The sequence below is a fragment of the Ornithorhynchus anatinus genome, chromosome 10 (assembly GCF_004115215.2).
Source record: "Ornithorhynchus anatinus isolate Pmale09 chromosome 10, mOrnAna1.pri.v4, whole genome shotgun sequence".
Classification (NCBI taxonomy): domain Eukaryota; kingdom Metazoa; phylum Chordata; class Mammalia; order Monotremata; family Ornithorhynchidae; genus Ornithorhynchus; species Ornithorhynchus anatinus.
The window spans coordinates 5962955-5977565 of record NC_041737.1 but is presented as its reverse complement, the minus strand read 5'-3'; the positions used below and the strand labels follow the sequence as shown (position 1 = coordinate 5977565).

The 14611-nt window shown below is 56.2% G+C and overlaps 1 protein-coding gene across 2 annotated transcripts in view; it reads left to right on the top strand.

Annotated features, from left to right (window-relative positions):
• The window catches only part of UBA6 (ubiquitin like modifier activating enzyme 6), a 50595-nt gene that overhangs the window by 32438 nt on the left and 3546 nt on the right, over window positions 1–14611 (top strand). For both annotated transcript variants that reach the window (XM_029073237.2, XM_029073238.1), the window contains exons 20-32: window positions 2095–2200; window positions 5026–5115; window positions 5273–5353; window positions 6018–6146; window positions 6663–6714; window positions 6803–6866; window positions 9341–9410; window positions 10520–10591; window positions 11465–11582; window positions 12572–12765; window positions 13650–13777; window positions 14033–14120; window positions 14387–14481. In XM_029073237.2, the coding sequence (XP_028929070.1) occupies window positions 2095–2200; window positions 5026–5115; window positions 5273–5353; window positions 6018–6146; window positions 6663–6714; window positions 6803–6866; window positions 9341–9410; window positions 10520–10591; window positions 11465–11582; window positions 12572–12765; window positions 13650–13777; window positions 14033–14120; window positions 14387–14481 (1287 nt within the window). The remainder of the gene's footprint in view (window positions 1–2094; window positions 2201–5025; window positions 5116–5272; window positions 5354–6017; window positions 6147–6662; window positions 6715–6802; window positions 6867–9340; window positions 9411–10519; window positions 10592–11464; window positions 11583–12571; window positions 12766–13649; window positions 13778–14032; window positions 14121–14386; window positions 14482–14611) is intronic.

Here is a 14611-nt window from a genome sequence, read left to right as displayed (position 1 = left end):
GGACATAAGCGGTGTGGGCCGGCGACCGGGCGCGGGATCAATAAAGGGAGCGAGTCAGGGCGAGGCAGAAGGGAGTGGGAGAAGAGAAGAGGAGGGCTTAGTCAGGGAAGGCCTCTTGGAGGAGGACTTGCTGCTCTTCGTCGGACTGTTGCAGAGCCCAGGTGATTTTTGCACATTAGGTGTTCGTGCAGCCCGTGTTTAAAACAGTGCTTGGCTCCTAGGAAGCGCTTAACAAATACCATCGTTATTATTAGGCAAGCAGCGTGGCTCAGTGGTAAGAGCCCGGGCTTGGGAGTCGGAGGTCGTGGGTTCTAATCCCTGCTCTGCCACATGGCGGCTGTGTGACTTTGGGCAAGTCACTTCACTTCTCTGAGCCTCAGTTACCTCATCTGTCAAATGGGGATTAAGACCGTGAGCCGCACGTGGGACAACTCGATCACCTTGTATCCCCCCCCCCCCCCCGCCCAGCGCTTAGAACAGTGCTTTGATTCTATTTATTTGCTATTGTTTAAACGAGATGTTCTTCCCCTCGATTCTATTTATTGCCATTGTTCTCGTCCGCCCGTCTCCCCCGATTAGACCGTGAGCCCGTCAGAGGGCAGGGACCGTCTCTGTCCGTTACCGATTTGTCCATTCCAAGCGCTTAGTCCAGTGCTCTGCACGTAGTAAGTGCTCAATAAATACTATCGAATGAATGAATGCTTTGCACATGGTAAGCACTTAACAAATACCCAAATGTATTTATTTACCTCTTGAATGAGTGCTTTGTGTTTTGTGGCCGAAAAAAGTGCTTTCTCCCCCGAGAGAGAACAGTGTGTTCCCAGCTAGGTGTTGCTATTTCTCTAGGGACCGACCGAAGAACTGGTCCAGAACTGCTTATTTACCGAAGTCCATAGTTTGGGGTTGGGGGTGGGGGGGTGGGGGGGGGGGAGGATGGAACTGCAGTGATTGATCGATCGATTGTCGTAAACCGTCGGCTCCTCCTCTAGGCTTAGGCTCCTTGCGGATAGGGAACTGTCGTACAACTCGGTTATACTTTACTCTCCCAAGTGCGTCGTTCAGTGCTCTGCACACAAAAGCGCACAGTAAATATCACTGAGCTTTGTGGGACTATCAACCGTATTTTTAAGGTTGAGGAAGATGGGAGGAAGGAGCCTTGTACTCTTTTTTTTTTTTTTTTTTAAGTGACATTTATGAAATGCTTACTACGTGCCAGGCCCCGTTCTAGGTGCTGAGGTAGAAACAAGATACTTGGATCGGACACAGTCCACGTCTCACAGCCCCCATTTTGCAGATGAGGGAACAGGCCCAGAGAAGTGAAGTGACTTGCCCAAGCTCACCCAGCAGACAAGTGGCAGAGCCGGGATTAGAACCCAGGTCCTTCCGCCTCCCGGGCATGGGCTCCATCCGCTAGGCCACGCTGCTTCTCCAGCTCCCGTTCTTAGCTCCTACTCCGACTCCTGTACAACCGCTATGAGTAGCAGCAGGACAGAATCGCGACGGATGGTTCTGGCGAGATGGAATAGTCCTGAGCGAGCCACCTCCTCCTCCCACCCATCTCCACCTCAGCGGGCCCCCGGCGTAGGGAGACACTCGTGGACCCACAGACCTTCTTAAAAGGAGCAGGCGTGGGGGCTGACAGGAGTCAGCTGCTTGTATGAGCTTCCGTTGACCCCGGCTCTCAGTACAGTTTCTGGCACCCGGAAAGCACTTAATACCATAAAAAAGTGCTTAATGTGTACCATTAAAAAAAAAAAAAGCACTACCTAAGAATTGGAATCGATATAAGATAATCGGATGGAGCAAAGTCCCTGTATCACATGAGGTTTATGATCTAAGTAGGAGGAAGAACAGCTACTGGACTCCCTCTTCAGAGGTGAGGAAACTGAGGCAATTAGAAGTTAAATGATTGGCCCCAAGTCACCCGGCCGGCAAGTGGCAGGGCTGGGATGGGACCCCAGTTCCTCCGACTCGCAGGCCCACGCTCTTTCCCCTGGACCACGCCGCTTAAGAACACCTGCTTCTTAGCCCGTAAGGCGCAACGGCTCTTCACTTCATGGCCTTTTCTCCTTCTCCCTTTCCCTCTTTCCACAGCCGCTGCGTAGCAAACCTGCGCCCCCTCTTAGATTCTGGAACAATGGGCACAAAAGGACACACGGAGGTGATCGTGCCTCACCTGACAGAGTCCTACAACAGCCACGTAAGTGTCGCGCCCCCAGAGTGACCCCCGGGGTCCGATGGGTCTTCTCCTTTCATCCCTCCCTTGGCTTTCCCTCCTTCTCTCGGATCAGCCGGCAGCGGAAGCCGCACGGACCCCCCCCCCCCCCCGCAAAAAAAACCATAGTGTTAGCAATAAGTGTTGGGGCCGGTGGTGGTAAAATGCCCATTTGCAAAATCTGAGACCTTGAAATGTTTGATGTACACATGTGAATCACCTGTGCTTTTGTGTTCGTGCTTAAGGAACACCTGTGGTGCGTTTGCATGAATGCAGTACACCGGTGCGTGGGATCCCTGATTTACTGATGGCTATTTTGCTTCCTTGCCTCTGTGGGGAAATTAGAACAATTTTGCTCTCAAAGAGAAGTCAAAAGTAATTATAGTAAGCCAGGAAGTCTCAAATTCAAGTGAGAGCGCTCAGTATTGTTCATTACCCTTCTTCAGTATTTGTGGAGCACCTACTTGTGCCCAGAGCCCTCTACCAGACGCCCGAGAGCGTACGGCGGAAGTAGAAGGCGGCTCTCGGCTCCGGAAGAGCTCACGGCGTAGAGGAGGGACGGGAGGGAGAGAAAAACGCCGAACCTCCGTATGGGTCGTTTGTGAAATTCAGCTCTTACGGGCACCCCTCATTTCTGAAGAGAGGACGGGCCTACTATCTCAAGAGTAGTCGCCGTAGTGATATTTGTTGAATGCACCCCTTGCGTAGAGTCCTTTGAGCTCATTGTGGGCAGGGAATGTCACTGTTTATTGTTGCATTGTACTTTCCCAAGTGCTTAGTACAGTGCTCCGCACCCACTAAGTGCTCAATGATGACAATAATAAGGATGGTATTCGTTAAGCACTCACTACGTGCCGAGCACCGTACTAAGCACTGGGGTGGATACAAGCAGATCGGTCCCTGTCCCGCATGGGGCTCACGGTCTCCATCCCCATCTTGCAGATGAGGTAACCGAGGCCCGGAGAAGTGAAATGACTTGCCCAAGGGGCGGAGCCGGCTTTAGAACCCATGACCTTCTGACTCTCAAGCCTGTGCTCTATCCACTACGCCACGCCGCTTCCCTTAATAAATGCCACTGAATGAACGAGCGCGTATTAAATTCCAGAGTACCTTCAAAGCCGAAGATTTAATCTGGTCCCTGGCCCTCGAGGAGCTCACGACCTCCAGACCGTAAATCCCTCCTCTACGCTCTAAACCCGTGGTCAGGAAAAGTGTCTACCGACTCTGTCGTAGCGTGCCCTCCCAGGCGTTTGGCGCAGTGGTCTGCACACGGCAAGCGCCCAAGAAATACGATCGGCTGATTGGAATAAGCGGGCTGCCGACGGACACGCGGCGAGGCTGATAGAGTCGATGGAGCGACAGAGGAGACCGGGTCAGCAGGAGAGCTTAGGGGTCGGTCCGTGACTAGAGGAGCCGGGTTTGGGGCTCCACGGGGCTCGGAGGCCAACGGTCCCGGCCTCCGCCGCTTCCTGGAGCCTTAGCGAAGGCCCGTCTCCTCCAAGGAGCCTTCCCTGACTTAGTCCTCTTCTCCTCCCTTTTGCACCGCTCTTTCTTGCTCCTTAATTCATCCTCCCTCCCGTCCCCACGGCACATATGTATATGCCTGTATAGATCTGTCATTTATTCATTTATCATCTATTTATATTAATGTCTGTCTCCCCCTCTAGACTGTGAGCTCGATGTGGACAGGGAATGCGCCTGTTCAGTCGTATTTATTGAGCACTTGGAGTGTGCAAAGCACTGAACTGAATGCTCGGGGGGGGGGGGGAGGGGTTGTTGTTATATTGTACTCTACCAAGCACTTGATTCCTCTCCCTTCCTCCCTGCCCCTTGATTCCTCTCCCTCCCGGCTGGAGGAAGTGGAGAACGTGGGAATTCTGGGACGGGCCTGGGAGGCAGAGGGCCCTGGGTTCTAATCCCCACTCTGCCACTCGTCAGCTGTGGGATCTTGGGTTAGTCACTTCCCTTCTCTGGGCCTCGGTTACCTCATCTCTGAAATGGGATTAAGACTGTGAGACCCACGTGAGACGGGACGGGGTCCAACCTGATTTGCTTGTATCTACTTAGTACAGTGCCTGGCACGTACTAAGCGCTTAACAAATGCTACAATTATTATTATTATTATTATCATTAAGGGAAGCAGCACGGCACAGTGGATAGAGCACAGGCTTGAGAGTCAGAAGGTCACGGGTTCTAATCCCGGCTCCGCCACTTGGGCAAGTCACCTCACTTCTCCGGGCCTCGGTTACCGCGTCTGTAAAATGGAGATCGAGACCGTGAGCCCCATGTGGGACGGGGACTGTGTCCAACCCGATTTGCTTGCGTCCACCCCAGTGCTTAGTACCGTGCTTGGCACAGAGTAAGCGCTTAACAAATGCCGCGTGCCTCTTCCGCCTTGGCACAGATTACTTATTAACGTCTGTCCCCCCATCTGGACCGTAAGCTCGTTACGGGCAGGGAACGTGTCTGCTACTTCTGTTGCATTGTACTCGCCCAAGCGCTCAGTACAGGGCTCTGACTGTAGTAAGCGTTCAATAAATCCCACTGATTGATGGATTGCCCTGCCAGGGCAGTGAGCTGAAATGGAAGCGTTACCCAGTCCTCCCGCCTTCCTGCGGGAGGTTAGAGGACTGAGTTGTTTCCTTATTCAGATTTTCTTCAGTTTGGAGGGCTAAAAACCACTGAAGAAGAGAGCAGCGATTTCAGCATTTTACTCAGCCAAAACTATCTCCAGTCGTACCGTGAACCTTTTCTTCGGCGTCTGTGCTGTTGTCTAACTTGTGTTGCTGTTGTCGTTAACTTTAATTTAGCGAGATCCCCCAGAAGAAGAAATACCTTTTTGCACTTTAAAATCTTTTCCAGCTGCTATAGAACATACTATCCAGTGGGCGAGAGACAAGGTAACTGTTATTTTATTTTCGTTTTGTGTTTTTTTTCTGCGGGTCGGGGGGCGTTCACTGGGAATTTTGGTGGAGAGGGGCGGGGAGAGAATGTGTTTCAATCCCTGCGAAGACTTCTCGAGTGTGAAACTGTGTTTTCTTTCTCTCCCACCTGTAGTTTGAAAGTTTGTTTTCCCACAAGCCCTCCTTGTTTAACAAATTTTGGCAAACGTACTCATCTGCGAAAGAGGTGTTACAGGTAGGAACTGAAGTCATTGTAAAACGAGGGTTTCGCTCTTGCCTTGGGAGGTTGAATTCAGTGGGGTATTTTCAAGCCGATACGTCTCCCGGCTCCCGAGAGAGAGACCGTGAGCCTCGTTCTCATTGAGCAGGATGGGTTTGAGGTCAGCGGGAGTGAATGATTATGCCGTGGTCAAAAACATGACCAATCAGTGGTATTTATTGAACGTTTACGTGTCCCGAGTGCTGAACTAAGCGCTGGGATAAATACAGGACCATCGGATTGGACATAGTCCGTGGCCCATTTGGGGCTCACGGTCTTAATCCCCATTTGACGGGTGAGGTAATGGAGGCGCATAGTAGTTAACTGACTTGCTCAGGGTCACCTAGCAGACAAGTGGTGGGGCCAGGATTAAAACTCGGGTCCTCTGACTCTCCGGCCCCTGCTCTTTCCACTTGCACTCGCACCTGGAGGAGGGGAAAACTCAAAAAGGAAGGAAAAGAAGTGCAGTTTCCGAGAGTTGGGGAACAAGAGGATTTTCTTGTCACGACTCCTCTGGGGGCATCGCTTTCGGCGCTGGAGAAGCTCAAATTTCTAAACCGCTAAGCGGTTCCGTGCGTCACGCGGGTTCCGATTTGTGAATCGGGTCTTCCGTCTCGTCCTCCCTTTTCCCCCGCTCCAGAGGATAGAATCCGGAGAGAGTCTGGAAGGCTGCTTTCAGGTGATTAAATCGCTTCACAGAAGACCCAGAAACTGGCCCCAGTGCGTGGAGTTAGCAAGAATGAAATTTGAAAAGTATTTTAATCATAAGGTGAGTCGGTGAATTAAGCGGAGGAGGTGCGAGGGGGTTGGCCGACAGCCTACCGGGGGGTGGGAGGTGGTCTCCACACGAGTCGAAGGGTGACTCCGCCCCCTCCCCCCAACCGAATCGGGGAACGGCCCAACTCGCGGCCCCAGCAGGGTTAATCGGGGGTATCCGTTGAGCTCCTGCTATGCGCGGAGCACTGTATTTAGCGCCTGGGAGCGTCCGGTACGACGGATTCGGCAGACCCGTCCCCAGCTCATCATGCTGATGGGGAGACCAGAGTCGTGCACGACGGCGACAACTGCGGAATGGGCCAACAACCCACTGTGTGCGAAACACTAGGGTAGACACAAAATAATCGGGTCCCACATAAGGGCCCACGCTCATCCATTCGATCGCATTTACTGCCAGGCGGGAGTTAAAAGGAGCCGCATCTGGTCCGGCCACTGGGCCCTGACGGGTCTTTTCGTTCCGAAGAACTACTCTGCGCCTCATCTCTGACGTCCTTCTGTTTCTCTTTAGGCTCTTCAGCTGCTTTACTGCTTTCCTCTGAACACCCGGTTAAAAGACGGCAGTAAGTATCCTTGTCCCAGACGGCTTCTGCTCCGGTGATTTCCGTCACGAGTCTCTATTCTGAACCTGACCGCGCGTGTCCTCATCAGGTTTGTTCTGGCAGTCCCCGAAGAGACCACCCTCGCCGATAACGTTTGAGTTGAACGATCCGTTGTGAGTATTGCCGCCGTCCGTCCGCGTTGGCGCGTGGGTGTGTAGGAGCGCGCGGGTTTCGTACGTGAGAAGCAGCGTGGCCTAGCGTCGAGAGCACGGGCTTGGGAGTCCCAGGGCGTGAGTCCCGATCCCGGCTCCGCCGTTTGTCTGCCGTGTGACCTTGAGCAAGTCACTTCACTGCCCTGGGCCTCTTCTGTAAAATGGGAATTAAGACTGTGAGCCCCGCGTGGGACAACCTGATTACCTCGTGTCCACCCCGGCGCGTAAAACAGTGTTTGGCACGTAGTAAGTGCTTAACAAATACCATAATTCTTATTACGCTTACAAGAAGAGGAAGGGGATCTATTGAGGGTGGGCTCATTTGGCCTGGTGCCCTATAGAAAGTACTCGGGAAGCGCAGAGTAGTAATGAGAATAATTCTCCTCCAAATGCCGTCGAGTCGGTTCCGACCCGTAGCGACTCCGGGGACACACCTTCCTCAGAACGTCCCGTCCTCTGTCGTAAATGCGTTCCGGTACGTGTAGCCGTAGAGTTTCCTCGGTAGAGATACGGAAGTGGTTTACCGTCACCTTTCTTCCACGCGGTAAAAACCTGAGTCGCTGCCGTTGTCTCTGATCAACGTCTTCATCGTTCGATCGTCCGTTTTTTCACCCCTTCCCATGCCGCCGCTGCCCAGCACAGGTGAATCGATTTTATCGGACGCTTTGGTTTAGACTTTTCCGGTATAGCGGCGTGGCCTAGTGAAGAGAGCGTGGGCCTGGGATTCAGAAGGTCATGAGTTCTACTCCCGGCTCCGTCACTTGTCTGCTACGTGACCTTGGGCAAGTCACTGGAATTCTCTGTGCCTCGGTTGCCTCATCTGTAAAATGGGGATTAAGACCGTAAGCCTCGTGTGGAACAGGGGCTGTATCCAACCCGATTATCTCCTGTCCGCTTCGCTGCTTAGAAGATTGCCCGGCACCTAGTAAGTGCTTAAAAGATACCATTATTATCACCGTTATTCGGCATCACTCTAGCCTTCATCAGCTTATGCAAACATTCCTGACATGGTAAGGCGTCGATTCACAGGAGACAATATAATAATAATAATAATAATAATAGCTCTGGTATTCGTCACGTGCTTACACATGAGCCAAGCCCGGCACTAAGCACCGGGGTGAATACAAGCAAGTCGGGTTAGAGACACAGGCCTAATCTTCAGTTTACAGCCGAGGGAACTGAGGCGTAGAGAAGTGGAGAGACTTGCCCAGGGTCATCCGGCAGACTAGCGGCAGAGCCGGGATTAGAACCCAGGTCCTTCCGACTCCCCCGTCTGGGCTCTGTCCACTAGGCCACACCGCTCCCCGTGAAGAGGAGAGTGATGAAGTGATCCCGTCCCTTCCCACCAGGAGGTTACAGTCTAAGTGAAAGAAAAGATTGAGGAATATGCACATACTTGCCTTCCCTTGGATGCTCTCCCTCGTGTCTATTATTGTTATTAATAATAATGATGATGATGATGATAACTGTGGTATTTGTTAAGCTCTTACTGTGTGCCAGGAACTGTGCTAAGCGCTGGGCTGGATACAAGCAAATCGAGCTGGACACAGTCTCTGTCCCGTGTAGGGCTCACCGTCTCAGTCCCCGTTTTACAGATGAGGCAACTGAGGATAAGTGAAGTGACTTGCCTAAGGTCACGCAGCAGGCAAGTGGCGGAGCCGGGATTAGAACTCCTGATCCCCCAGGCCCGGGCTCTAACCGCTACCCCTTGCTGCTCCTGATAGGGAATGCTGAGATCGGACGCAGCCTCCGCCCCACCGCCCGGGGCTCACCATCTCAGGGAGGAGGAGGAACACCCGTTTAACCCCCATTGTACAGATGAGGAAACTGACGCCCAGGGACTTATCCAAGGCCACGCAGCAGACAGGTGGTCTAACTGGACTTAGAACCTAGGTCCCCCGACTCTCAGCCTTGCGTGGTATCCATTAGGTCACGCCTGGGTCAGAAGAAGTCGACAGTCATTTTACTCCTCTCTCCTCTCCCTCTGGTTTGTGAAGGAGGAAATCTCATTTCCTAGTTTTTCTCTTCTTTTTTTAGCAACAGTCATTTAAGAAATGATCCCCCGACTAGGCTACCGGTTCCTCTTCTCCCACTCCCTTCTCCACTGCCCTTATACTTGGATTTTCTTCTTCTGTTCACCCCTCCCTCAGCCCCATATCACTTTTCTACGTGTCCAAGATTTATTTATTTTAACGTCCGCCGCCTCTAGACTAGAAGCTCGTCGTGGGCGGGGAACGCATCTACCGACTCTGTCATATCGTACACAGTTGTGCCGCGTACAGTAAACGTTCAATAAATGCCATCGATCGATCGATTTTGAGAGTATCCGCGGCGCGGATGTGAAGAACCGCCGGAGCCCGGCCGAGTCGGAGTAAAAAACCGTTCTTTAGATGGCATTCGTCAGTAAACCTGTTTTCCCGTCTCCATCCCGTCAGGCACTTCAGCTTCATCCAGAACACAGCCAGGCTGTTGGCCACCGTCTACTGCATCCCGTGCACGGAAAAGGTGAGCCGTCCCTCGGGTCCCGGAAGAGGATTCCGGATTTTCATGGCGGCAACGTATCTCCCTCCCGTTTCGGACCACGGTCGGGCCTTCTGATTCTCGCGGCCGTTGAACGAGGGTGCTTTAAAAACGGTCGTAGCGCTGTAGTGAGGCCGACTCAACCGAAAGAGAGCGTGAACTATCATTATTATTAGTCATAGTAGAACTGTATGTGTTAAGCACTTACTGTGTGTTAAGCACTGTTTTAAGTGCTAGGTTAGGTACGGGTTAATCGGGTCAGATCCGGTCCGGGTCCCACGTGGGACTCACAGTGTAAGTAGGTGGGAGAACGGGGATCGATGCCCCGTTTGATAGATGAGGAGACCGAGTCACAGAGATATCAAGTGACTCGTCCAAGGTCACACAGCAAGCAACCGGCAGAGCCCTTTAGAACCCAGGTCCTCCGACTCCCAGGCCCAAGCTTCGTCCTCTAGGCCAAGCGGCTTCACCTAATTTATTGGCAGGATTCCTAAATAGGAAAGTCGGGGGTGGCTGATGATTTTATTAGCCTGAGTGCAACTAGCCCTTTTTTCCCCATGGTGTCTGGTAAGCGCGTAATACGTGCCAAGAGCCGGACTGATCAGGTTGGACGCGATCCCTGTCCCACGTGGGGCTCTCGGTCTCAAATTGGAGGGAGGGGGATTTGATCCCCGTTTTACAAATGCGATCGCTGAGGCCCGGAGAATCAGTCAGTCGATCGGCGGTATCGATTGAGCACTCGCTGTGTGCAGAGCACTCTATCAAGAACTCGGGAGAGTGAAATACGGCAGAGATGGTACGTTCCCTGCTCCCGAGGGAGCTTACGATCTGGAACACTCCTATCATTCAAAGGTCTCTGGCCCAAGCGAAGTGACTTTCCCGGGGTCAGACGGCAGGGAAGTGGCGGAGCCGGACTGAGAACCCAGGTCCTCTGACTCCCAAGCTCGAGCTCTATCCACCGGGCCTCGCGGCTCGTTGGGGGTTGCGGGAACCGCTCTTCTAATGGAGGAGCGTGAAGCGAGGGAAACCCGGGGCGCCGGTGCCGAGTTGGGGCCCGGTTTCGAGTCGCTGACGGCGCTGTTTCCGACCCACAGGACCTGTCCATGGAAACTTTGGCCACCATCCTCTCCTCGGTACCGATACAGGAGTTCAGACCATCGAACAAGGTGCGGTCCTCGTCTGGTCAGGAACCGGTTCCCCCCACGGCCCTCCCTGGGCCGACGACTCCGGCCGGGTGCCGGGCTGCCCCCCGAAATCCCACCTGGGCTCGTCTCGTTGGCCCGCAACCGCGGACGACCCCTCCCTCGACGCCTTGCGAGCATCCCTCTTCCTCCCGGCCTTCCTCGCCTCTCCCACTGGCGCCGGCTTCTCGGCGGGCCCCGCCGGATACCCTGACCCCGGGAAGGAGCCGTCCGGAGCCACGTGGCTCGCCGGCCCTGCCCGGCTCGGCGAGAGCCGCGTGGCCCTGGCCTCGTGATCCGAGCCCCCATTTCCCAGATGAGGGGATCGAGGCACGGAGAAGCGGAATGATCGCCTAAGGTCACAGACCAGACAAGTGGCAGAGCTGGGATTAGAACCCAGGTCCCTCCGATTCCCCGACCCCTGCTCTTAGCCACCGGGCTACGCTGCTTCCTCTTGCTCCGAGAGATCGCGTAGGTCAGCACGGTAGGTTCGTCACCTTTTACCGCACGCTCCCCGGTTCCACTCCCGTGTGGAGACGGCCGAACCCAGATTGGTATCTTCCGCCCGCTCCGGTCCTCGTTTGATCCCGGCGTTCCAGATTCGGACAGCCGGGACCCTCAGAGTGAGGGGTAACGGGAAGGGCCGTCGGCGTTTCTGACGGTCACGGACTCCGACCGTCGCTGACGCGTCGTCCCTGGCGAGACCGCGCAACGAATCTCTCCGGGACCGCCCCCCCCCCCCCGCCCCCCCCGTCTCCTGGGATTTCTCGGGGGTGCCGTGGAGGTAGACCCTCGGGGACGGGGGCGAGGAGGCGGTCGTCCGGGTTGGAGGGATTTAATTGCGAGCCCCGTTTACAGGTTGTGCAAACCGACGAGACGGCGAGGAAGCCCGACCAGGCTCCGGTGAGCAGCGAGGACGAGAGGGTGGCCATCTTCCAGCTGAAGAAAGCCATCGCCGCCAAAGAGGCTACCAAAAGTAAGGAGGAGCGGTGACGGGCGCCCGATTCTGCGGGTCCCCGGGCACCGAGGCGGGCGGGAAAGGGTGTCGTCGGGGCCACCGATTTAATATTGTACTCTCCCAAGCGCCTAGTACGGTGCTCTGCACACAGTAAGTGCTCGGTAAATATGAACGAACACAGAATCGTTAGACCGATCGTGTCCCTGAGAGCCTCCTTGGCTCAGAGCCCCGTGCGGATCGCTTGGGAGGGTACGGTAGAAGTAGGAGGTCTGGGCCCTGCCCTCAAGGAGCTTCTGGTCGAATCGGGGAGACGGAGCGGACGCTCCAGTGGGTTTTGGAGGGGGGCAGAGCCGCCCCGGAAATCCATTCCCCTTTTGGCTTCGCTCTCCCTCCGACCTATCCCCGGCATCTCTTGAACGAGAGTTGAGTGAAGAGCGGAGGTAGGCTCATTGTTCTGTCCCCCCCCCCCCCGTCTCTCATGAACCCTTTGGATCATTTTAAGACGTTTCGCTCGGGCCCGCGTTTCCTCGTTCACCCGCCGACCCTCCTTCCATCGATCAGTCAGTGAACCGGCGGTACTTTTTAAGCGTTTACTGTGTGCGGAGCACTTGGGAGAGTACGGCACAAGAGAGTTGCTAAGCACGCGCTCTGCCCACAGAGAGCGAGCAGTCCTAGACGGGAAGACAGACATTAATATAAATCACAGGTCCGTACGTAAGCGCGGCAGGCAGGGCGAATGTCAGGTGCTTGAAGGGAACAGACCCAAGCGCGTAGGTAACGCAGAATGGCAACAGAGCAGGGGAAGAGGGGGTTTAATCGGGGAAGGCTTCTTGGAGGAGATGTGACTTTAACAAGGTTCCGAAGGCGGGGAGAACGGCCGGCCGTCGCATTCGGAAGGGGGCGTCACGGAATGGCGGTTGTAGCCGGCAGGAGGCCAGCGGCCCGTTCTCCTTGCAAATCCTCAACAACTCACCGTGGCGCTTGGTTTTCTTGGCTGCCCCGCCTAGACGACCTGCAGATGAAGGTGCTCTCTTTCGAAAAAGACGACGACAGGAACGGGCACATCGATTTCATCACGGCGGCGTCCAACCTCCGAGCCAAGATGTACAGCATCGAGCCGGCCACCCGCCTCAAAACCAAGCGCATCGCCGGCAAGATCATCCCCGCCATCGCCACGGCCACGGCCGCCGTGTCCGGCTTGGTGAGGACGCCGCCCCCCCGGGGGGACGGGCGGGGGACGGGGAGAGGAAGAGGGGCGGGCTGGGTCGATTGGCCTTCAACTCTGCCGCGGTCTCCGGCGGGAGCGGGGATCCCCTCGCCCCAAGAGTAGGGGGGCCGGCGGTCCCGCGGCCGGCGAATCGCCGCCGGAAGGGGCCCGGGCCGATCCTGCCCTGTGGAGCGGGTGGGGTGGTGCCAGCGAAGGGTTTGAGGGCAGAGGAGACGGGTAGGGGCCCTCCGAGCTAATGTCAGGATGGCAGATGCACCGCAGCAGCGGTCGGTCCCAGCAGCAGCAATAATCCTAGAAATACTAATAGCGAAAGCATTTCCGGAGAAGCGGCGTGACGTAGTGGAGGGGGCGCCGGGCCTAGGAGTCAGAGGACTTGGGTACTACTGCTCTTCCTGACGGTGATGATGATAATAATAATAATGGTATTCGTTAAGCATTTACTACGTGCCAGGCACTGGACTAAGCGCTTGGGTGGATACAAGCAACTCGGGTCCGTGTCCCACGTGGGGCTCACGGTCTTAATCCCCATCGTACAGATGAGGTGACTGAGGCACGGGGACGTTAAGTGACTTGAGAGGGAGAGAGAGAAAGACGAAAGGCGGGAAGGAGAGGAAGAGAGCGCTCTGAGGGATTCATTCCGTAGCGTTTGAGCGCTTACTATGTGCAGAGCACTGTACTGAGCGCTTGGAACGGACAGTACGGCAACAGACAGAGACCATCCCTGCCCCAGTGACGGGCTCGCGGTCTCTCGGGCTTCTGGGAACGGAGCGGGAGAGGCCGCTGGAGGAGGGGGGCTTCCAGGTAGGCCCCGAGCGTCGGGAGGTCGAAGTCACCGGGCCGTGCGCTCTCTTACGCAGGTGGCCCTGGAGTTGATCAAGGTGGCAGGGGGCCACCCTTTCGAAGCGTACAAGAACTGCTTCCTCAACTTAGCCATTCCCATCATCGTGTTTTCCGAGACCACGGAAGTCAGGAAAACGGCCATCAGGTACGCGGCCGGCGGCTGGGCGGCGGGCCGCCGGGCGGGGCCGCCGGAGTCCCCCGGCCCGTAGCCGGTTCCTGGGCTTCGCCGCGCTCCTTCCTCCCTGGGCCCAGCCCGCCTCGGCGTGCACCCGCTCCCCCGGCGGCCCCGAACACCCCAGACCCAGTGTGGCGAGCGCACCCCCTTCCTCCCCTCCATGGCGTGGGCCGGGCCGGGTCCCCTCGGGCCGAAGCCGCCTGAGCGCTCCCGTCCGTCCCCTAGGAACGGAATCTCGTTCACCATCTGGGACAGGTGGACCATCTGTGGCAAAGAAGATTTCACCCTCTCGGATTTCATCAACGCCGTCAGGGTAAGAGCCCCGCGTCGGTCTCGCTCCGGCCGCGGGCGGAGGCGGCCGAGGGACGGGGTGGCGGGCCCCCTCGGATCCGTCGCACGCGGGGGGGCGGTTCCGGCGGGATCCGGCCGCCCCTCCGCCCCCGGGGGCTCTCCGTCCCCTCCCCGACGAGCGGGCGGGCCGGCCGCCCCCGCCGGAGCCTCCCCGGAGGGTCCCCGGCGGCGCGGGGCCGACCCCGGGCGAGGGGGACCCCCGAGCGTCGCCACGACCCTCCCCTCCAGGAGAAGTACGGGATCGAGCCGACGATGGTCGTGCAAGGCGTCAAGATGCTGTATGTGCCCGTCATGCCGGGACACATCAAAAGGTTGAAGCTGACGTGAGTATCGGTAGGGCGGGGTTGACGCTCAGTCGGAGAGGCGGCGCGGTCCGGTGGTCGGAACACGGGCCCGGGAGTCCGGGGGATCTAGGTTCTGATCCCGGCCCCGCCATTTGTCTGCTGTGTGACC